Genomic DNA, 23,676 nt, shown 5'->3' on the forward strand with positions numbered 1-23,676 from the left:
TATTGTTTTACAAATATTAGTCATGTGTGCTGCGTTGTAGGTGGGAGAGGACATGTTGCACATAATGTCGGTGATTGACAGAACATCAGAAATGCTAATGCGCTTTAAAGCTTGCTGGATTAATCGCCAAGCAGTTATTCATCATGTTTTTGAATAGTTCATCTCGAATTTTTGGACAACATACCACAGCAGTGAGTGAGAGTAATGATGGGATGATGATCTCGCCGTAACAAGTGGTCTTTTATGGGTCGTTAGAAGCTGAAGGGCACGGAAACAAGAGAGAAGTGGCATGTTGGTAATGATATTCAGTAACATTCGGTAGCTGAATAGAAGTCATTATCAGGATTGTGCTTCATGGAAACCTCCAATATGACTCTACTGGCCTTTTTAAGGGGGTTCAGAATGAAAACAGAGTTGCAGCATTTTCCTAAACAACTGAAGTTTTAAAATCTAAAAAAATCATTTAGTATTTTGGTGTTTGTGTTGTGTTTCTAAAACCCATGGATGATGTTGGTAGGAATGACAATGAAGACAAGCTCCGTGCTGCTCTATGTAGTGATCCACATTTAATCGTTTTTCTCCTTTGCCTTGCAGAGTGGAGGACGAAGCAGTCTTGGACAGAGGAGCGTCCTTTGTCAAGCATGTCTGCGATGAAGAGGAAGTGGAAGGTAAGCTCAGTGATAAAACACCAGCACATTATCTAGCTCATGGACACGAGATAAGCTCTAACTTATCTCATGATCTGCCGTGTAGAAAACTCTAGCCCCCCCCCCACCGGTATCGGCACAGAATTGGATGAATTATTTCCACTTTAGCTTGACATGTCTGCACAGGAAGATGTTACTTCAAGTGTTCTTATCCTGTCCAGTGCTGGCTGTCGGCTAAAGCCACAGGAGAGTTTATCTGGAGACGCCCACGTGCATTTTGTGAGGCGTTCGCATGTTTCACAAAACCGACATTTAAGGGTGCACATAAAACAAAGCACAGTTGCGAGACCTTAGCTTTCCCTGCATGGGGTTGTGATTGAAATGCTTTGCTTGGTGTGCACCTCAGGTATTCTTTGGTTGGAAGCAGGAAGAGCAAGAAGTGTGAAATGTATCATTAAAACACACAAGACATGTTTACGATTGAATGAAAAAAAACTTCGACTTGGTGAGTTAAGCCTAGTGTTTGTAGGAGGTTTCACTCTCTCTGTCTATCTCTAATTACTTCCTGGACACATTAAGTCATCACTTCCTGTATGGGCTGCTGGGTAGGAGGTGGCTGGCATTTATTTAATTTGACAGTTTGTCTCATTGACGACAGGGTGTATCTCTTCCTGATTGGGAAATGAGCCACAAACCATCAATGGATTACGAGTTTCAACATCAACACAAGCCAAAAAACACTCGTGTCAAAGCAGCAGACATTTCCCATCAGGTCAAACCGGAAGAACTAGTCCTCGTTGTGTTTGTCCCTCCGGCGCTGATATAGATTACCAGAATTCAGGATCAATGTGATTTCCTTTTTGTGAGTGTAATCTGATCTGCTTCCCCTCTATTGCATTGTGTCGTGGCAGGTCACCACACCGTGTACATCGGCGTGCATGTTCCCAAGAGCTACCACCGGAGGAGACGCCACAGACGCAAGTCCGGCCACAAGGAGAAGCGGGAACGAGCCGAGCAGAGCACGGAGGGATACAAGTCGGACGGCGACGAAACCGTCACGAACATCCTCAAGCCACTCAGTGAGTTCTGATGAAGTGCACGAGGGAAAGCATCACATTAGTAATTTCAAATCAGCTGGGCGACGTCCAGCAGCAGTCTGTAAATCACAGCCCACGGGATATCAGTGCTCCAGTAGTTAGGGAGGTAGTCATTCAGTTGGAACAGGGAGGGCTGGGTGGGGTGGCAGCTAAGAAAGCAAAAACAAAACCACCAGGCAGTAACCGACACTCAACAGAATTAATAGACCGAGGAGGATGGGAACATGTTGAATACTAATCTGAAAATGACACCGGGATTGGCTTAAAGTGTGTCAAGTAAATAGAAGCGGGGTATTATCTGCCACCTCGATGATTAACACCGGACTTTGTGGGATTTGTGAGGAAGGATTCTCGGTAGATAAAAACCAAGTAGATGGAAAGAAAGAAGTAGCAAAGCAGCACAAACCGCTGAAATATCAAGATGTGTCACAAGCTGGGGGAGGGTATTGTTGCAGCATGTGAGCCTGATACAGCCTCGATCCTTCTAGTGGGCCGCCGTGACGCCTTACTTTGGGAAAAAATGTGTATAGTGGTTAATGGTGAGTGAATAATTATTTGATCTGTGCAATGAAATACTTATTTATTTAATCAATTTAACTGAGAATTTTAACTCTAGAAAGTCACACATTGTCCTAAAAATAATGAAATACAAGACTTGACACTCATCGAAACCCATGACCGAAACCTTGTCGAGCCCATCCCGAATATTAGCTAGCTCGCAGAACTGAGTAATGCTTTGTACCAGACAATGGTGGAGGTTAGAATTTCCTAGATGAAACTTCCAACTGGTAAGCGTTCCAGGTGCAAGATGCCAAAAGTTGGCAAAAACTTGGCAAATCGTGGCAAAATGAGATCTCGTTGGCAAAAGTGCAGCCTCTTGCATTATAAATGAGGAGGAAAAACAACACATTAGGTTACAGACACAACTTTATTTATTTTATTTCACAGCACTTTCATACTTGGTAACATATGTTAACATTTCATTCGCGCTATAGAAATACTGCTCCCTTGTGAAATTGGGGTAGATAGATCTGCTGCGAGTTTACAGGTAGGATTTCGGACTTTGAGTGATAGATAGATAAGGCCCTGATCACAAAGAGACTGGCTCCAAAATCTCCTTTTGCATGATTGCAGATGTCAGACTTGCCTATGTACCTGCACTTCTGTATCTCTGTGGACAACCACGTTGGTTACGTATATTGTGCGAGATGACGATCACAAAACTAATTGATATTTTGGCATCTTTACAATTAAGTGCAACTTTCTTTACTTGCAGAATTATCCTTTTAAATTGACAAACGTAATATTTGGCACAATTCAGACCACATCAAAATCTTATCTGTCTCTCGCATTTTGAGTTCTTTCCAGAATAAGGTCCCATGGGGCTCACCAGAAGAGGAGAGACTCGGCCTCTCTGTACTGAAAGGATCATTGAAAGAACAAGAAAGCGCCAAATGTGCAGAACAGCCCGTCAAATTTTGGTAAACTGAAGCGATGTCGCAGGATCTCACACTAAAAGAGATGCAAAATGCACACTGAGATCTGTGTCATTCTCGGGAGTCTACTTCCTGTTGTGGGAGAGCACACCAGATGTCTTTCCTTATATAGAAGCTTATAGGAAAGTGGCATTATAGGAGCATTAATCCCAACATTGTTTCCTAGAACAGGAGGAGTAATAATGTCAGTCTTAAGATATGAATCAGATTTAACCCATAAGTCTCCTCCTACAAGAAGGGGCTTTTTTTTTATTAACATGGAAACACAGTGGGAAAGCATTAAACAAAGATTTAGCGTCAGTGTACTGTAAATGGGCCATGTGATTGTATGGGGATTCCCATGTTGCATCTCTAAGCCTTGATGAAGGCCCTGTACCATCACACAAACCTCTTGGGTGGGGTTTTTCTTTTTTTTAAAGGCACAAAACATGACAATCTGGTTAAAAGCCATTCGCAAGACATACAATTATCACAATGCTGGAGTTCACCTTAAAATGGCAGATCCTCAGATGGCATAATGGAAGAGTGTTTACACTCTGCTTTACTGCTGGTGGAAGTATCCATTAAGGTCTCAAAATGGGATGGAGATGGTGGGGAAAAGGCAGGGATCTGACTCCCACATCATGAGGGCATGTGAGGACGGCGATAGAAGCGCCACATTCCTGAAGATAAACCGTTGCAAATCAGAAATTATAAGATAACACCGAACTGGTAATTAGTTTAAGTTCAAATACAGCTTAAATGCGATATGTAGTGAAGCCTGTTGTGAAGTATGGTAACAGAAAAATTGCATAGACAGTAAGAGATCAAAGATGCATTCAGGCAATGTAGCTTTTGTGTGCATGAAGCGGTTTGTACTTCTGTGGACAAAACGTAGTGAAATCTTAAGTTGGCTGCAGTGGGAGAATGGTTTCAAGCAACACCCGAGTAGCTGATAGTTTAGGAGACTGTAAGGCATGCCAAAATAGTTGTGAAGGCGAAGTAGCCACGGAGAAAAAAAGCTCTTAGTTTGAAAAAACCCCCAAAACAACTAGGAAACTGACTTATTCCTCCCAGAGCAGCCCAGGCTTGTGCTGATTGTCAATCATATATCCTATAACGACGAATAAAGTATTATTGCTGATTGGTTTTTCCTGATTTATTTAGGTGTTTGTTGGCTGAAGATGTTATAAAAATCTCTGTGATCTTTACCCTACCGTGCACTTAGAGAAGGTGGAGCGGCACATCCGCCCGCTGAGCCCCGTTAATCTGCACGAGTAGCAATTTCATTTTTAAATCCTTAATCACGGACCAGTTTGCCATCTCTTCTCCATGGATCTGACACCCCGCGTCTCTGCTCTCCTCATGCCTGCTGCTCAGCACAACTTTTACTCTGCACTCCGTAAAAGTAGTCGTCTCGGATTCTTTCAATGACCGAGACGACTACTCCAACTTTAGTTTGTTACGTTTGAGTTAGCCTACTGCTAGTGATGTTCAATAAACTTCACAGTCTCCACTTGGACACACGCCCAATCCGGATGACGTAGGTTGTCACACAAAATTTGTGTACAGGCACAATGATTTCTAAATGGGTAAATCCGAGGTGTTATGGTTTTCTTTGACACCAAGATTAAATTGTCAATGGTGGCCTTTGTAAATGGAAAAAAATCACCAAACCCCAGAGCAGCCGGTGCTTTCCTGTTTGTTTAAGTCAACAACTGATGGCTAAGTGGAAACTGTTCTGTCTTTTGCTCGGATAGTGTTTCAGAATGCAAAATTAGCCAGTACCAGACAGCAGGTAGATGCAATTTGCTGCATAACTAAATGTGTAATTGCTTGGCTGCATGAATGGACGGAGAAAATTGACAAAAATCACACCTCAGGGAGAACTGGGTGCTTCTTAATGGATTGGACATGTAGGTATATTACTGTCGCCGATTAGACACAGGAGGTCTGTGACGCTGTGTGTTACGGATCAGGGTTCTGTTGCATCAACTGAAGGTCTTTTTTTTTTCCCATGCATCTGCTGTTACAGCTCAGTGTTGTGGCAAGTCCGGACCTTTGTTAACCATAGGTCTGTTTCGTAAGTTGGATCAGGAGAAGGTCCACGTACTGTGGATGCCTCAACGTTATCAGTTCAATAGCTCTGTAATGTCGAGCACAAGAAATACTGGATCGTGGTTGGATGAGATCAGAGGTGACGATGATGGAAGAAGTAAAGCACAATCGGGTCAAACAAGAATCAGATGTTACCTCTTTCATCCCACCTGCGATCACTTTCCACGATCATGCCGGCCTCACATCAGACCCCCTCGCAGCAGACAAGCGCTTGATTAATCCTCTCACGCTGCTAGCTCCCCTGACGCTGTAATCCTCCTTTGTTACACCTCATGCTCAGGTGTGAACCAGCCTGTGTGCTTAGTCATCTGAAGGTGCCATGATATGAGTTCTGCTCACGTTAATCTCTCTCTAGATGTCTGTTTACTCTGAGTGGAGGTTTGTTTGAAGGAAAGCTACGTCGTAATGTCTCCAGCTGCAGCTTTTTTCCAATCTTACAGAAGGCATTGGAGGAACATATCCCAATATACTGTATCTACAGAAGGCAATTAGATTAAGTGTTTGTTGATATGATAACAGCTTTACAACTCTTCACTTCGTGTTATCAGTGTCGTAAAACTCCATCATTAAATGCGACCTTAAGGTCAGCAGCAGTCAGCATTACAGAAACAGTCTGTTCCTTCATGACCTTTTTCTAAATCTCTGTGGTCTATGATGGCCTTAATCTACCCTGTAGCATTTTATAATGTGTGTACGATTCAAACACGGCAACATTCGTTTAAATGCATACAGTGTCGCCGGGTTGTTCATCCATAGAATCGGACTGTGAATCAGCAGGCGGCGGGGGGGAACAGAAGTGGAACCAAAGTAAACACAGAAGCAGGTTTTTAAACTGTACAGTGGCTCACTTTAAACGCTTCCTCCCAACACACACAAACAGACAAGACTCTTACGTCCTTCTCATCCGTCTGTATCTCTGTAGAAGATCTGAACTCTCAACGGTCCTGCATGGTTGACTGAGAGGGCAGAACCAACTGTATGACGAGGATACAGCCACCGCTGGGATAAACATTTTTATCCTGTTGACCAGTAAACCACTTCAGTGAGCCCCTGCAAAGACTTGCATATTAGTTTTGTTGCCGTTTGTGTAGTAAAAGGGCCTGTTGCTTTCTACTGTCCATGTTCTGCTTCTACCACCACCGGCTCATAGTCCCTCTATTAATTTTATTAATTCTCATTATCTTCACTGAACTCAGATTTGTGCATGTTAATAATTTGAGGTGGCAGCAAATCAATCCCAGACCCCCTTTAAAAAAGTATTGATTTTGAGTTGTCGAGTCAGGGAAAACTTTTTAAACTTGTCAAACACTATCTTTATACAAATTTTTAATTATATGTCCCCTCTTGCAAATTTGGCATATGTAATACATTAATTTATTCCTTGTATAGAAAACATTGTGCCACTTTGTCCTGACGTGGTGACACAAACAGCCTTCTTCAGAGTGTGTTTTGAAGTTCCCTGAGTGCGGCATCTGTGAAACTGTGCTGGTGAGGATGTGCTATAGCTGCACGTAAACATACTCGGAGAGTATGGGTAGCGTTGAGGCCGGCATGTGCCAGACGACAGCAGCTCCAATTCAAAACACACACTACTAGACAGTACATAGCGAGCCCTCCACTTGTTGAATTTTCCGCTGTTTTGCCCTCCATCTAAATCCCCATAATCCTGTTGATTCTGCCAAACCCCGTGGAGGCGTCCACTTAAAAGTTGTGTGTAACCACAACAAAGGCCTGGTTTTCATTGATAACACCAGTTGTGAGACTTAAGAGGTGAGTGGTGTTGTGTACACCATGTGGCGTCAAGAAGTGTCGCCTTTTAAAAGTCACATTCTGTTAGTCAGCCAGCCAGCTAAAGGACAACAGAACGGCCCCGTGGTCATGAGGAACACTGAACCATCTCCTGTGTTTCTGTGCACGGATCAAGTCGGACTTGTGCGTATAATGCAAAACAATGCTGGTATACAAGATGATGAAACGCCAAGTGGCCCGTACTGTATCTTGGAGCTGTTTCTAGTGTTTCCAAGAAATCGATCTTGTCCTTCGTGTAGCTTAACATTAGATTTTCTCTCCACAAGAGAAGAGTACTATTTTTAAAAACAAGAATCCTAAATTAAGCTTGGCTGCACTGTGCGAGGATTAAAAGGTTACTGGCACTGTTACGTTGAGGTATCGACCTGTGGAATCCTGACTGGCACAGTCTATCAAGAGAAGGCTTCAGAAATAGCCTCTTGTGACTAAGCATTTAACCTTCACTTTGTCTCACAGTTGCACAACTTTTCCTAGAAGTGTTAACAAGAATAAATAGTTCTTTAATGCATAACCTGTTAATGTACAGGGTATAAAACATTCCTGTTGTTGTATAACTGGGACTTTATCAGGGTTCTTGCCATGCATGCAGAATCCTGCAGGACGCAGCTACCTCTTGTGTCTCTTTTGTATAAAGAGGAAGATACATTTCGTGCAAGTAATCACTTTTCACAGGTCAGCTTGGTGACAGAGATCTTGTCACACCTTTCTACGAAGGAAGTAAAAGTTTTTAGGGGAAGGAAATGTTACTCGTCATGAGGGTGTGTTGTCAAAGTCTTTCCTTGTAGCTTTAATACCAATGAGTTATTTAATTTTTTTTTTCAAGGGTTGAAGTTGCTCAAGAGACAACACTGTCCAAAGTGCGCTTGCATGCAGATGAGTGGTGCATGAAACACGACTCATTGAAGGTGCAATATTTAAGAATTTTGGTTGAAAACATTAAAAAAATTAACTAAAATGATCAACAGAATGTGAAGAAATAAGACTTTTGACCTTAAATCAAAGACATCTTTGTGTTGTGTCGGAGATCTTCGTTGAAGTTAGCATGCCGCCCTGTTAGCCCTGGCCCGTAATACCACTCGTAGCTTGCAGTCCGGACCACTACCTGCACAGCTAACTGAGCTAACTAGCTAACAGCAGCTACAGTTTGCAGCTTTTGTCTCCATTTATGATCTGCAAACACCCTGTAGGCCTGATCTATACAGAGAATAGTTATTATGAAAATTTCACCTTGTCAGAGCAGTTAGGGGATCAGGGAGTGTTTACACGGTGACGTAGCCTCATGAACAATTATTGACGCTAAGATGAGATGATCCTTTATGATCCCCCGACGGGAAATTCAGATGTAACCGCAGCACAAAGACAGAAATAAGTACAGATTAATAGAGAAACTCACAAGATAAATAGTTGCAAGTATATCAATTAAAAATAAGACTGGAATAAAATAAACAATTATGCAAAAGCCATTGAAACTTGATCCTAAATTACTGGCAATACAATATGTTAAGATCTGCAGCTGCATGGCCTTTTACTTACATGAGGTTAATAAGAGTTAAGATGGCAAATAAAATCATGATTGATTTGTTGGTCCTTAACTTGTTTCTTTCTTCCCGCAGTTTCTCCAGCTGAGAGGATCAGGTTTATCCTGGGAGAGGAGGACGATGGTCCCCCACCTCCTCAGCTCTTCACCGAGCTGGACGAACTCCTTGCTGTGGACGGGCAGGAGATGGAGTGGAAGGAGACGGCCAGGTGAGTCTCCTGAGCTGAATGTCTTATAATCTGTCCGACCCCAGAGCCATGGGCAGTGTAGTTAAAGACTTCCTGTTTTACAATCCAAGTACAGTCAGCGGAACACAATCCCTTATGAATAAGAGCGTTTTGTATGTGTAGGGAAATAGGCCGTACTCCAGTGAACTCCCAGTCTGCTCTTATCTGATTGAGAATTGAAGTACCTGCTCTGTGTGACCAGGAAAAGGCAGACACTCCCACATGTTCAGAATAAGACTTCCAGTTACTGTAGCTCTTGAGCACACGAAGTGGGGAGATCATTGTTAAATGAGCCTTAAGTGGCTTTTCTGTCAGTTGACACAACCTCAAAACTGACCAGTGCATGAAAAAAAAGTTGTTTTCACCAGTAGCATCTCCCATTAAACTGTCCACCAAGCGTCTGACAGTGTTATAGGAGTGCAATGCTAAATCAGCGCAGTCCTTTTTTAAGATTAACGTGCTAATCAAAGTCAAACATATGCTATTTTAAACAAAGAATATTTACAAAACACACAAACACAGAGGTTAAGTGCTGTGGGAAGTTGTGTGTATGGTGTTTTTTTTTTTCTTTTTGCCTTTCTTGGAGTAACATCGACAGCCATAATGATGAATTTTGCACACTCGTGATAAGCATTTCTTTTTATCACCAGCACCAGTAGCTCTTTGTCCTGTGTTGAGAAGGGAAATGGGGGAAGTTTATATGGAAGGGAAGATAAATGAACTCCTTCAGGTCGACAGTGGCTCCGTCGCCTCCCAAAGACGGCTGGTCACAGGCGTGTGGACCACAGCCAGAGGGATACTCTATCCCCCTGAGGAAACCCCATCCTCAGGCCTCGGGAGAATGGCTCTTTGTAGTAGTGACATGTGAGGCATTATTATTAAAAAGAGTCCTTGTCCTGAGTCTTGCCTTCAAGGCTGAGCTCGTCCATGGTGGTAGAGCAAGTCACGTTTCTTGTGTTCAGCCATATGGGCTCTAAAAGTCACAGCACGGCATGTATTTTCTCACGTCTACTTATTTTTTTTACTTCTACGCTGTCCTGCATCCCCTATTCTTGCCTTGTGAACTGCGACTAATTCAAAACACTGCGGTGTTGTTGTGTAAAGAAAAGAGAACCCATCTTGTCTCCTTTTTGTTCGGAGCTTCTATTTGCTCATAAACTTATAAAGCCACTATTACGTGCTTTTATTTATTTTTTGCAGTGACCCTGACTGAACCTGTTAGAAAGGGACTAAAGAAATAAAAGAATATACATGAATGTAAATGCATCTCAACGCTCTCCCCTTTTTTTTTGTCCAGATGGATCAAGTTCGAGGAGAAGGTGGAGAAGGGCGGCGAGCGCTGGAGCAAGCCTCACGTGGCCACGCTGTCCTTGCACAGCTTGATGGAGCTCAAAACGTGCATCGAGAAGGGCACCATCATGCTGGACCTGGAGGCCGGCACGCTGCCGCAGGTTGTCGGTGAGTAAACCAGAATACCGGGACAGTTTTTTTTAGAGGTTTCGCAAGAACCTGAGGGTAAATCGTCAATGTCTCCCTCCGACAGAGATGATCACCGACAGCCAGATTGAGAACGGTCAGCTGAAGGCGGATCTGAAGGAGAAGGTCATGTACACGCTGCTACGGAAGCATCGCCACCAGACCAAGAAGTCCAACTTGCGCTCGCTGGCTGACATCGGCAAGAGTGTTTCCAGTGCAAGTAGGCTGTTTTCCAACCAGGAGAACGGTAATGAAACGGAACAAATCCCCATCGTCTCCTGATTTCTTATTTCTGATATCAAATCCTAACACTAACTTTCTTTTACTAATCCAACCTCTCACTTCCTTTCCTTCTCTGCTTTTCCCTCCCAACCTTGTTTTCCTTGTCTTTTTGTTTCCCTCTCTTTGGGTCTGCACTGTCTTTGACCTCCCGCCACTGGGACGTTTATAGCACGCAACCCCCCTGAGCACCCTGTGCCTTGTTTAACCCCACACGACTCAGAGGAACCATGTGAGGTCATGAGGAGCTCCAGCATGGGATACCTCTGTAAGTGAGGTTGCAGCTACTCAAAGCAGCATAGTTGGAACCAGAGTTGACGTAGTTTTTATTAGCTTTTTTTTGTTTTTTAGTTACAGTTATTATTTTTGCTGGTTTAAGTTTAGTTAGCTAAGTGTTTCAGTTCACTTAAATGTTTTTTAAAGCCTAGTTTTAGGGGTATCACTTGAGGCACTTTGTCTATTGACTGTATCGTAGGGAAATATTAAAAAGCACGCTTCATTATTGCACAACAACCTGATCTGATGTAAAACAAGCGGCACAAGATTCACAAATATGGAGTACAGTTGAGGTCTCCTTCAGTCCATCGCACTAAAAAAGCTGTACATGTGTTTATTCAGCGCTGCAAACTGAAACAGTAAAGGTGGGAAAGCCTTACTCATTAACTCCAGATGCACTTAGCTAAATATTTATGTGGCAACCGAAAGCTAAAATGTTCTCCATCATTGTCGGTAACAGCTGATGAGTAAATGGACCGCATCGAACTGCGTTCCAAAGTTTACATTGTCACACATTTGCCAATAGTTGCCTAAGCAAGCTTCTGCTGACACGTATTAGCAGCAGGACCTAAGACAGCCACAGCTCTTTTCTCTGAAGCGTCTGAATGAGTGACCATCTGGCATTAGTCCTAAAGCTTAAGCCTTGCTACATTTAGTTTTCTGGCTCTCTTCTTGTACTTTCCCTGGTGACTTTCTTTTCTGGGACTCATCTTTCTCCTCGGTCCTAAAATGTCTCATCTGAAGCTCTGCAGTCTCAGCCGGCCTCTTTGGGTCCTAACCGTGTCTTTTACCTTTCTGCAGGTAGCCCAACCACTGCCCACCGAAACCTCACCTCCAACAGCCTGAGTGACTTCTCTGACAAACCAGAGAAGGATCAGGTAATGTGTTTGTGTCTCTCTGTAGTGTTGCATTGGGATATGCAACTATTATGTGACCTAATCAAGGCTGTAGCCATCGAGTAAACATTGGGAGGACTAAATCCCAAAATTTCAAAACTCATGTCCTGGTGTTCCAAAACAATAATAAAACAAAATCATTAACACATGAGAGGAAGCCCAGGCAGCTTACATGTAGGCTACAGACAGCTCAGTCGACATGCCTCCTCCCTAACATACATTTATAATTACAGCCCTGAACCAAATGGAGGATATTTGAGGTCTCCATTCACAAAGCAGCACTATGCAGGGTCATGTGTTGGGCTGTGTGTGAGCCTCACACACTGATAGATAAGACCCCCGGCCGTCTCTCTCTCTCTTTGCTCGGTGCAACAAAAGCTCATTGTTTTTCCGTCTTTGAGTTTCTATCGTCGACGCATGCAGTTTCTCTCACTGTCAGGACCCATGATCGAGTAGCCAGCTGTAATTTGGCTTTGTGGTGTACCGACACACTGCGCGTAGAAGAAAAGATCACAGCGGCGGTTAAACTGTAACGACTGGAATTGTGTTGCAGCAACAGTTAATGAAACTGTGGATCTGTTAACATGTTCTGGCCTTTGGCATAACACCAATACCTTTAGTTAATCATCTCCCTAAGAGTTTTTTTTATTTTCATCCACAACTGCTGTCCAAGCACATAATTCTAGGAAAGGGCGGCTACTGCCTGTTCTTACGTGCTTATAGAGTCTCCGCTTGCCTTATCTTAATCACCACAATTATTTATAATGTTGCATCTATCATTGATCCCACTGCACGTGACAGGAAAAGGGAGCGAGAGTTTGTCAGTGTGTGTGAAGATCCCCTTCATCATGGATTCATTCTCTGCCTGACATTTTCATCTATCTTTTCTTTCCCTTCTCTGCTCCAACAGCTGAAGAACAAGTTCATGAAAAAGTTGCCCCGCGATGCCGAGGCGTCAAACGTGCTGGTCGGAGAGGTGGACTTCCTGGAAACTCCCTTTGTGGCGTTTGTTCGTCTGCAGCAGGCTGTCATGCTGGGGGCTCTAACCGAGGTCCCGGTGCCCACGAGGTAGAGCACGCAACAGCCGAACCATGGAGTGAAAAATGATCCCCCGGATATTTAAAAATGAGTTTGTAAAATGTGCCCTAACATTTCATTTTGTGTTGTCACTCAGATTTCTCTTTGTCCTGCTGGGGCCCAAAGGGAAAGCAAAGTCCTATCATGAAATTGGAAGAGCCATTGCCACCCTGATGTCGGACGAGGTACTTTGTTACTGTGCTAATTTGATATTTGTCGTGTTGCATTAACTGTTTTTAATCTCGTAAGACTGTGTAGACTGGTCTGGTTTACTTGTATTAAGGGATTATTTTAACTTTGAGTGTTTTTCTAAAATTTTAAAATTCTTATCTCTGTCACTGTCGAGAGATGACGGCGCTTCACGTAAATAAGGGCTGAACAATTAATCAAAATATTATTGGAGTCGATAATATTATTGAAATTCCGATATCCAAATCGCAGGAGCTGCAATTGTTTGATAAAGGTAAAAAAGAGAGAGTCTGAAGTCTGATTCAAAGTGGCAGACTGACGTCATCCTCACAGCTAGCTCACAGATAACGAGATAATCAATACTGATTGTTTTTCGCCCATTTCATCATTTATTTATAAGGTCCAGTTGCACTGAGTGTTAGAGGGCAGTCCACCTCCAGCACTTGTCCTCTTGCCAAATCTCTCGGCTCTCTGGATATTGCTGTATTAATCGTCACAGCAGTCTGCCTGGCCAGTCCTGTTGCCACCGGCCAACTTGTAGCTTAATTGTTAAGCTTTGTATTGAAGTTGTTTTGGTTTCAACTGAATAAATGCAACACAATAAGGCAAACAATACATTATTATAGGCTTTTCGACTCCTTCGATACCTTCAGCTCTCTGTGTGTTTAGTGTCTCTGCTGTGTGCTTTCATTCTCCTGCTCCGACGTCTCCGTGTTGTCAGGAATGTTAACAGACGGCTCATAAAGTCCTTAACCCCCGAGAGAAAATTCCCACAGGCCTCAGCTCTTCCCAGCATGTCTCGTGTGTCAACATGGCAGGATAGGAAGTGTTTTTCCAGGATTTCCTCGGGTTAAAGTTTAACCTCTCGGCTCTCCTGTGACAGCTGTGTCACAGGTTCATCAGATGTTTGTGCGTTTGAGCCGACGCTGCCCGGGTAGTACTCTACCTGCGTGTCCCTGGGGACCTGGTGTACACGCAGATAACGACTCATTATTTGTGTACATTGTGAAATAGTTCACGAAATTCTTAGTTAGTTGCCAATATTGTAGTGGGGAGGTTTGTTGCCATGATTTGCATTTCAATGACGAGCGTCAGAAGTGAGTAGGACGTGTCCTTCAGTGAGTCATTGTCATTGTCGTTGCAAATTGTTTACACAAGGCTCAGGGAAAAAACATGTAAGAGTGATTTACTAAAATGTTTGTCATCGATCAATCAAACTTTATGTATGTAGAACAAGTGATTGACAAAACGTAGGATGTTGAAAAATAAAAGGATTTGGAGACTAATACACAACAAAAAACAGCCAAAATAAAAAATCATATAAACTTTATTGTAACTGTAGGGAAATTTGTTTTGGACTCGTGCTGTGCACATATAACTGCCTCCACAGTAGAGAAAGTGGTAAAAAAAAAAAGAGCAGCACATTCCAGCACAAATTACATATATTGTACTACTATCCAGTTTGCACATACGACACATACTAGATGAATAAGACAGCAATACAATATGGGTAGTTCAAATAATGAATAATAATAATAATATATAATAATATAATCATAATAAATGGATTATATTTAAAAAAAAGTTAATGAAATAGATAATAATGACCTGAACATGTGACATTAACATGCTGGTAAAACAAAATAGCATACATTTGAATGATAATAAATAAAGTAAGTATAGATATTAAAGCATATAAGTTATAAAACACTTTTTTAAAAAACAATATTTTGAGCTCTTCTCTGATCATGACTGTTTCCTGGCAGGTGTTCCACGATATCGCCTACAAAGCGAAGCACAGGCAGGACCTGCTGGCTGGTATCGAGGAGTTCCTGGATGAGGTCATCGTCCTGCCCCCCGGAGAGTGGGACCCTGACATCAGGATAGAGCCGCCCAAGTCTCTGCCGTCCTCAGATAAGAGGTCCGCGCTAATCCGCAACCACCTAATCCAAATGAATGGAGTCACTGCACATAAATCTATTACAAACCTATCTAGTGTGTGACATGAACATATATTTGACAGCAAAGAAATCCTCCCTACATCGCCTCGTTCTCTGTTTCTTTGTTTGTTGTAAATACCAGTAAGATCAAGATGCAATGTTATGATGAAGTAGTACGTCCCAGTTGTATACTAATACATGCAACGGTATGTACTTTGTGAGACTAGCTGCAGTACGTACTAAAGGTGAAACAGAAAAGTATGCGATTTGGAACACTGCTCGTTGCTGAACACCGGCTACGAATTACAGTTATCGGATATTAAATACAAAATTATTGTTTAGTATTTAGCTGAAATGCTAAGCTATTGTAAGAGTGGTGCGAGTAGAGAAGAGTCATAGAGTCAGAATGGACTCGGGAATGTCAGTTTTCAGCAAAACTGGCTAACATTAGCTACCATTAGCCTGCTGTAAGCTACTAGTCATATCAGACCAAGTGGTTGTACCTTGAAAACCTTGAGTGTTTTGACTCGAGCAAGGGTGCATTTTATGACTTATGGTCTTAACTTTTCATTCATATGAAGACATTCCCTCTCTCAAAGCTCCGTAATCTCTCGTTAATGTCGAAAAATGCTGCAGAACATAACTTCTAAAATATACTCCTGCATTTAAATTGATGTCAGAAAAATGGCTTCTCGCTTTGACACATGTTTTCATGAAATATAAATGTTATGGTTTTATAAAATGACATTTTTTAAAAGGGTTAAAGGGCGAACCGAAGGTCAGAAAGCTTGAGTTTATTGACATCTCGTGGAATGTGCCGTTCTGCTTGTCTGCTGTTTCTAAAGGAAGAACATGTACGCCGGATTAGAGCCGCCTCAGATGAACGGCGACACTCCCCACGATGCGGGACATGGAGGGGGAGGAGGACACGAGGTCGGAGAGGAGCTTCAGCGCACCAGGAAGTAAGTTAGGATTTCGATGCAATAAATGTTTTGGTCTAAATAAGCATCCTTATTTTTATTTTTAAAGCCTAGCAGTAACATTGCCATGATCGATATATACTACTAGATGACATTGTGGCCCTCATGAGAGCGTTATCGTTCTGATTATGATCCTGATGGCACCTGAAGATATATAAGTCATAACTTGGGAAAATATTCAGTGTTAGTCTTCCATGACTGCAGAACAATGAAGCACTTTACTACTTGCTAACTTGTTTTTGCTTCATTTAGAGCAAGCCACTAACTCAACACTCTGTCTTTAAGGTTTTGTGGAGGTCTCGTCCTCGATGTCAAGAGGAAGCTGCCATTTTTCGCCAGTGACTTCTATGACGCGATACACATCCAGTCTCTGTCCACCATCTTGTTCATCTATCTGGGCACGGTCACAAACGCGATCACATTTGGAGGCTTACTTGGTGACGCTACAGAAAACATGCAGGTAACACCCCCACCCCTGGCTCCCAATGTCCACTTACTGTCAACGCCCCGACATCTCTGCTGGAAAATCTCAAGCCAAGATAACGGTTAAAAAAGACATTACTGATCATGAGAAAACAGTCAAAACAGTTAACTGAACTTTGCATGTAAAAATGTCCTTAAATACAAAGTTAATGAAGCACATCTAACCTGGTTTGTTACACCAGTGAGCCCATTGGTAAATCAAACTTCTGCCAGTTGAGATCGTGAAAATCTTTTTAGTGCCGTTCTTTCAATGAAATGTACTCTCCAGTTCTGATATAACTGATGCTATCAGCATCTACGTTAACCTATTTATGAGCTGCCATTGTTGTTTTCAAACCAACAGTCAGTTATCTCGCTGGTCGTCACACCTAAACGCACCCGCGGCTGCTGGGTTCAACCCTTCTGTGTTTGACCTGGCGAGATGGATTTTCGAGATCGCACGATTAAATGATCTTGCGCAACCTGCAGACGTGAAAGTAAAAGCCCTCCCCCCTTCCGGACAAAAAAGACGATTTCCTCAGAAATGAGTCATTCTGTCGTCATGTCGCTTCATCATCTCCAGATAGATTCTGATGCTGAAGTTGGCTATGCGTGTGAAAGTACCTAGATTAAATTGATTGCTGATAAATGGTAAATTGGCTCTCGTGGACTTGCCCATGCCAAGCTATAATGTCTGAGGGTAATGGCGTGAGACTGAGTCCGTTATAAGATGTTAGCTGTGTTAAGTCACAAACTAATGAGCAACAAAAAGAGTTCACTTCAGCTGATAAGCCATGCTAATGTGGAGCTCAAAGGCTCATACTGCATCCATCTGCTGTACCTGCTGTTGACGGGGCTGCATGTGGAAGAGTTGGTACAATTGTGGTTTAATAGGAAACACTGCTGTCGCCCCTGACAACGGCGTGCATAATGTTGTCCAGTCACTACAGTACTGTGCTGTGCCTTGGCCTCCCTCCTAGCAAAGAGCTGCATCCCTGTAGACCTGCAGAGCACCAGCCTGGAGGATTTACCCAGGCTGTAAATAACCACAGATCCAGATTACTCAGTCACTGTAGCCTCGTCATGGCTGCATTACCAATGACCCTCCCCTTCCCTCCACCGCCACCACCACCACTGTCAATCCCCCACGCTTTACCACTCGGAGCACAGCAGAGGGAATCCCTGCCCTCATCTGCCCTTTTCTCAATACAGGTCTCAGACCAGTGATTGACAACTACAGTAGGCCGCATTTCCATCTGCTGCATCTATACATCATTAGGCCTGTAAAATACTGTCTCAGCATCCAGTATTCAGTAATACCACACTGTACTCTGATACAAATGGTATAATCAGGAAAGTGTAGTTAAAGTATCAAAAGTGAAAGTACTCAACACAAAAATATGTAAAAGCAGGATTTAAGGTCGTGGTTTGGGGTGAACTTTTTTTATATAACTGATTATCTTCCTTAATCGATCGATTGTTTTGTTTCTAATAATTCAAAAAATAGTGAGAAATGCCTTAACAATTACCCAGAACGCACCGCGACACCTTAAATAAATAAAAATGACCCAAATATTTGAAGGAAAAGATGCAAACACTCACATCTGTAAAGACGGAACCGTGGCATTTTTAAAAAATGTTTATTACACTGATTGATTAATCAACTAAACTTGTAGTAAGTGTATATAAGCTTCATGTGTTTTGTAAGTAAAAATCTTAAAGTAACTAAAGCTGTTAAAAAATATGAAGTAGCATTAAGTGGAAATACTTGATGACTAGAAATTAAACAGGCCAGTCCTGATGGTCCGCCCTCGCAGCTGTGTGATGTGTAAAGGGAAAACAAAGCATCCAGCTGAGTAAGTAGAATTATGGGAGTCGTGTTTCGAAACTTGGAAAGAGTTGCAAAATCCCTCCCCCCCCTGAAAAATATGCATGATAATGATGAAAGAAAGTGTTTGTTGAGTGTAGCCGTGATTACACGGACAATATTCCTTCAATCTGATTCAAATCTTTGATAACAGATTCCAACTGTTAACATGGACGCTGAATGAAGTGATCCAGTAAGATGTGCGTTTACGTGACCAGAATGGCTCCACCCACTGTTCCCGTTTCATTTTTATAAAAAACATATAACGTGATTTCAACTTTATCTGCAGTTTACCAGCTAGATCCTCTCACAGAGGAATGTGTAGAGGCTGATTATCAAAGCTTTACACCACCCCTCTCAATCTGTTTGAGGGATTATTATTCTGATTATTGTTGGAATATAAGGGTCCATGTAAATGCAGCTTGTGTTTTTGCCGTCTTGCAGGGAGTGTTGGAAAGTTTCGTGGGCACGGCACTGACGGGAGCAGTGTTCTGCATGCTGGCTGGTCAGCCGCTGACTATTCTCAGCAGCACAGGCCCGGTGCTCGTCTTTGAAAGGCTCCTCTTCAACTTCAGCAAGTGAGTAGCTTCTGTTCGAATTCATTCAGTCGTATTGGCGAGGGGTGAAGTGGAGTTAAGAAGAAGCCTGGGAGATATTTATAGAGAGAGTTGTCTGTCCCCGAAGGACAGATGTTTGTGTGTTAACAGAGATGCTTTGTGCGTGAATAAAATCAAAATAAAAGCATTAGAAATATGGATAATTCACATTCACAGTAGGCTGGCAGCTTTGCTTTAAGGTTTATTTTAGCAGGGTCTCTCTGGAACGTACTCTAAATCTCTTGGCAGGTACAGGTGCCAGCTGAATGGTAATGAGCTAAAGAGCAAGACAACGCACAGCCTTTTCTAGAACCAGATGCAGAAGTGTAATAAAGTGTGTTCATCAAAAGGCTATGTCTATATTTCAATACATATTCACCTCAGGGGAGCGATAATCAGGTTGTTAAATGCTGACTTCTCCTTCCTCCTTCCACTGTACTCGCTTCCTCTCCCAGAGTCTTCTAGCATTACCAAACACCACGCTGATTATGTTCCATTATTAATAATTCACTCCCATTTAATTTTACACTGTGAGTGAAGAATGTCGTGGCGTCTGTGGCGTCTGTGTCGTCCAAATGTTTCCATGCCTCAGGTCGGCGGTTGCTGAGTCAGTGGCAGCTGCAGGCCTGTCTACAGCTGTTGTATACATATACCACCGCATATTTTCTATATGGAGGACTGACAACTGACAACTCTGATCCTCTTTCAGCTACAAAATCAATATTGTTTTATTTTGAAGGGCTCCAGAGCATAACTAGCTTTTTAAAAAACACTTTAATGGATAAGTTTTTTGTAGTCCACAAAACATTTTTTAGCAGCTTTAACACCTTTAATAAGGGTGTAAATAATTACTTTTCAAATTAATTTGGGACCTCGGGGCTTCCGGAGACTTGGTTTACGCCAGATAAGCTGTATGGAGCCATCTTATTTTATTTATTAAGTCATTATTTTGTGTTTTAAAACCAGTCCCCATCTACTTCAGTTGCTAAGGAGAATCCTGCGACTGTTTTATGTGAAGAAATGTTTTATGGACTACAACATTTCCCTCAACTTTCTATCTGCATGGGGCTGAGTAGATGATGACTGAATTAAAATTTTTGGATGAAATTGTCCTTTAAGGAAGCCTAAACCTCACGGAATAAATAAAGTACACTTGGAAATAAGATGGTGATGAAAGATTACAACTTGCCCACAATTAACCTGTCCCTTTCTTCCACAGAGACAACGGCTTCGACTACCTCGAGTTCCGGCTCTGGATCGGCCTGTGGTCGGCGATATTCTGTCTGGTGCTGGTCGCCACAGACGCCAGCTTCCTGGTGCAGTACTTCACCCGTTTCACCGAGGAAGGCTTCTCAGCGCTCATCAGCTTCATCTTCATCTACGACGCTTTCAAAAAGATGATAAAGCTGGGACACTACAACCCGATTAACTCCGACTACGATACGAACCTCGTCACTCAGTACGACTGCCGCTGCGTGCCGGGTATGTGGTCTGCACTTTAACAGAAATGGCTGGAACGGCCACAAAAAGACGGTTAATTTTGAGTGGTTTCACTGTATCCAGTACAAACGGTGTCTGATACCAACACTCATTAATCTTAAACCATCATTTACATCAAAACTCGTCTTTGTTGATTATTTCGCGGTGCCAACAGAAACACAGTGTGGCAGTGATACCAGACAGTGAAAGCTGAACAGCCGTATTTGGTCTAGTCACATTTGGCAGTGATTCTGCTATTGTACGTTGAACAAAGCTTTCATCTTATTTCTGCCGTGTTGACAGTGGAGATAACAAATGATACTAGTATGTGTCGGCCTCTAGATACCACTGTTTACTTTCTCAACAGCCCTATCAGTTTCTGTGTCGCGAGTGACTTGGCAGGATTGTCGGGGACAGAGATGCTGACACAGATCCAAAGTGGAATATGTGATACTGAGAGTAATTCTCATGTTGTTGATTAGATATCATTGTTTCTCTTCAACAGGGAACTCTTCAGAAATCCTTGATCTCTCCTCCTGGACAAACAGTTCTGATCTGGTATGTGGTGTCCTCGTATTTGTGACAGTAACAATTCAGAATTTCAAAACTGTAGTTTAAATAATTAAGAGAGCTGTTTTTCGCCACATATTGTTGATAAAAGAGACCTTTTTGTCCTTGTCCCTGCAGCCAGTGAACGCCACCTGGGCGTCCCTAACCAGGAAGCAGTGCTTGATGTTCGGAGGGGAGCTGGTCGGAGAGACCTGTGGCTACGTGCCTGACATCACCCTGATGTCCTTCATCTTGTTCTTTGGGACTTACGCCTGCTCCATGGCGCTGAAGCAGTTCAAGACGAGCCGCTTCTTCCCCACCACAGTGAGTGATGGCACCCATCAATGGATGTGTAGCAGTTAAATTCAATTCTGAAATAACATTTCAGCATTATAATGTCTAAAAAAAAAACAACAACTTGGAGTTATGCAGGAAGTCGCCGAATGTGAATAAACCTTAAAACATTTCCTCGTCTGTGAGCGTTTCCTCATCTGCATGAGTCAGGTCGACAGATTTTCATCAGCAATGGTGGTTGATTCACAATGAGAACGACTCCCATGATGGTTTTGCTTGAGAGACTACAGACAGTAGGATTATGCAAAAAAAATGATTTTCATGAGAACATGGATGGAGGATGGGTCTCGTCCAGAACAGACCTCATTAACTTTTGTTCTGGATCTGGATAAAGGTCCGGATTCCAGGAGTTCTTTCTCACTTTCTTTAACTTTGCGAGACCTGGCGGATCAAAAAGAAAAACTGTTAAATGTAAAGAGTCTCAAGCCATGATCGCTGGCAATGCATCCAATAAATGTTGAGACATTTCAGTCAGAAAAGCGATAGACTGAGAAGAAAAACTGTGAATTTGCATAACAACCATCTCCATTCGTTCTCTCGCAAATAATTTGAGTGTCTCTCTATCAGCTTTTGGACTGTTTTTTTTTAAACCAATTAACAATGAGTCACCTATTGTTGAACAACTGTGTTTACTTACCATAAATGACACACATAATTGCACTCACTGCACTTGCAGAAGCGAAAGCACACACTCAGCCGGGTAATATCCGCCAGTGTTTATCTACAAAATGTCGTTTAACAGGATTTAATGCTTTTGTCAGACAAGTGTGGAGAAATGCAAATCGAGTACTTCATGTGAACATGGGGTGATTGTACCATGTCAAACCTGCTGTTATGTTTCCTCCCTCAAGGTGAGGAAGCTCATCAGTGACTTTGCGATCATCTTGACCATTCTTCTCTTCTGCGGCGTGGACGCCTTCGTCGGTGTGAACACCCCAAAGCTCATAGTGCCAAGTGAATTCAAGGTATATACTGGACGACACACAGAAGTGCCTGTAGTAGACAACCAGCCCCGATTTCTTTGTCTTTTGATGATGATGGCCAGCCAGGTGCAGCTTCCTCTGATTACACTGATAATGACCCATGTTTCTGTCAGAAAGCTGAAATTTAAAATCCCAATATAATGCTTTCTTTGTAGTTTCGCCTAGTAAGCCGTATATATTACCTAAAACTAAGGCTTAGTCAGTCTTGGAGATTGCGAAGCTCAAATGTTCCTCAGTTGGCGTTAAGGTCCCCCCTCGCCTTGACACAGAGGAAGGGAATGATGAGGTAGAGGAGCGGGTACCTGCATCGAATAACAACTTGATTATAGGTGATGTGAGAACACAGAGGAGCTGATAGTTGCGAGTACAGAGCTAGCTTTGTTAGACCACAGAGTCTTAAGTCACAGATTTCTGTCATGTAATGATGCACGAGTAATTTCAGACTGTCAGTGTTAAGACCCTCAGAAAGTGTGGAGAAGCCACTTTGATTCTCTGTTCTGTCTGAGATGTTATCCATGTCCACACAGAAACAAGATGATACGCTAGATGGTTTCAGGTCACTTTAACAGTCTCATTCTTCTTATTTTTTTGTCCAGCCCACGAGTTCACAGAGGGGCTGGTTTGTTCCTCCTTTCGGAGGGAACCCCTGGTGGGTGTACCTGGCAGCCTCACTCCCCGCTCTGCTGGTCACCATTCTGATCTTTATGGACCAGCAGATCACTGCTGTGATTGTCAACCGGAAAGAGCACAAACTCAAGGTTGGTAACCTGCCTCAGAGTTGTAGCCTTTTTAAAAGGTTTTAGAAACAATGGATAAATAAATTCAAGGATTAAAGTGAAAATAAAGGCCTGTAGTCTGGATTCAGAAGTGACTCACAACCAAAAAAGACAGAAAAATGTTCTTCTTCCATATTTTCGATGTTTATTCAACTGTTAAAATATATTTTCTGCAAACTTTACATCTGTGTGTGCGATCACAAGATCATAACAAGATAATTTTGAGAAATCCTCTTGATGCATACTTCATCTGTATACTGACCTGTGCCTTACTCATTATTCTGCACTCTCTCCTCATGTCTCCTTTCAGAAAGGGGCAGGCTATCATCTGGACCTGTTCTGGGTGGCCATCCTGATGATCATCTGCTCTTTCATGGGCCTGCCGTGGTACGTGGCTGCCACTGTCATCTCCATCGCCCACATCGACTCTCTGAAAATGGAGACCCAGACATCGGCACCTGGGGAGCAGCCCAAATTTCTGGGTGTGAGGTGAGCACGATGGTCCAGAGCAAAAGTTTCTACCCCGTTTTTTCTATCTTCCCAGAGTAAGCTTTGAGCTTGAGATTTTTTTTTATTTTATTGTACAT

At 42.6% G+C, this 23,676-nt stretch overlaps 1 protein-coding gene across 3 annotated transcripts in view; it reads left to right on the forward strand.

The window, feature by feature from the left end:
• LOC311249016 (electrogenic sodium bicarbonate cotransporter 1-like) overlaps positions 1-23,676 on the forward strand; it is a 35,481-nt gene that overhangs the window by 6,184 nt on the left and 5,621 nt on the right. For 2 of the 3 annotated variants that reach the window (XM_084339674.1, XM_084339673.1), the window contains exons 2-20: positions 595-668; positions 1,559-1,726; positions 8,760-8,892; positions 10,208-10,368; positions 10,454-10,633; positions 10,838-10,933; positions 11,743-11,819; positions 12,748-12,905; positions 13,012-13,099; positions 14,870-15,024; positions 15,889-16,005; positions 16,309-16,483; positions 18,797-18,930; positions 20,168-20,430; positions 20,933-20,985; positions 21,115-21,300; positions 22,182-22,295; positions 22,910-23,071; positions 23,400-23,578. In XM_084339674.1, coding sequence (XP_084195800.1) covers positions 595-668; positions 1,559-1,726; positions 8,760-8,892; positions 10,208-10,368; positions 10,454-10,633; positions 10,838-10,933; positions 11,743-11,819; positions 12,748-12,905; positions 13,012-13,099; positions 14,870-15,024; positions 15,889-16,005; positions 16,309-16,483; positions 18,797-18,930; positions 20,168-20,430; positions 20,933-20,985; positions 21,115-21,300; positions 22,182-22,295; positions 22,910-23,071; positions 23,400-23,578 — 2,673 coding nt within the window. The remainder of the gene's footprint in view (positions 1-594; positions 669-1,558; positions 1,727-8,759; positions 8,893-10,207; positions 10,369-10,453; positions 10,634-10,837; positions 10,934-11,742; positions 11,820-12,747; positions 12,906-13,011; positions 13,100-14,869; positions 15,025-15,888; positions 16,006-16,308; positions 16,484-18,796; positions 18,931-20,167; positions 20,431-20,932; positions 20,986-21,114; positions 21,301-22,181; positions 22,296-22,909; positions 23,072-23,399; positions 23,579-23,676) is intronic. The other variant, XM_084339675.1, reaches the window with a different exon arrangement.

The sequence above is a fragment of the Pagrus pagrus genome, assembly GCF_965226575.1.
Source record: "Pagrus pagrus genome assembly, chromosome: 19".
Classification (NCBI taxonomy): Eukaryota; Metazoa; Chordata; class Actinopteri; order Spariformes; family Sparidae; genus Pagrus; species Pagrus pagrus.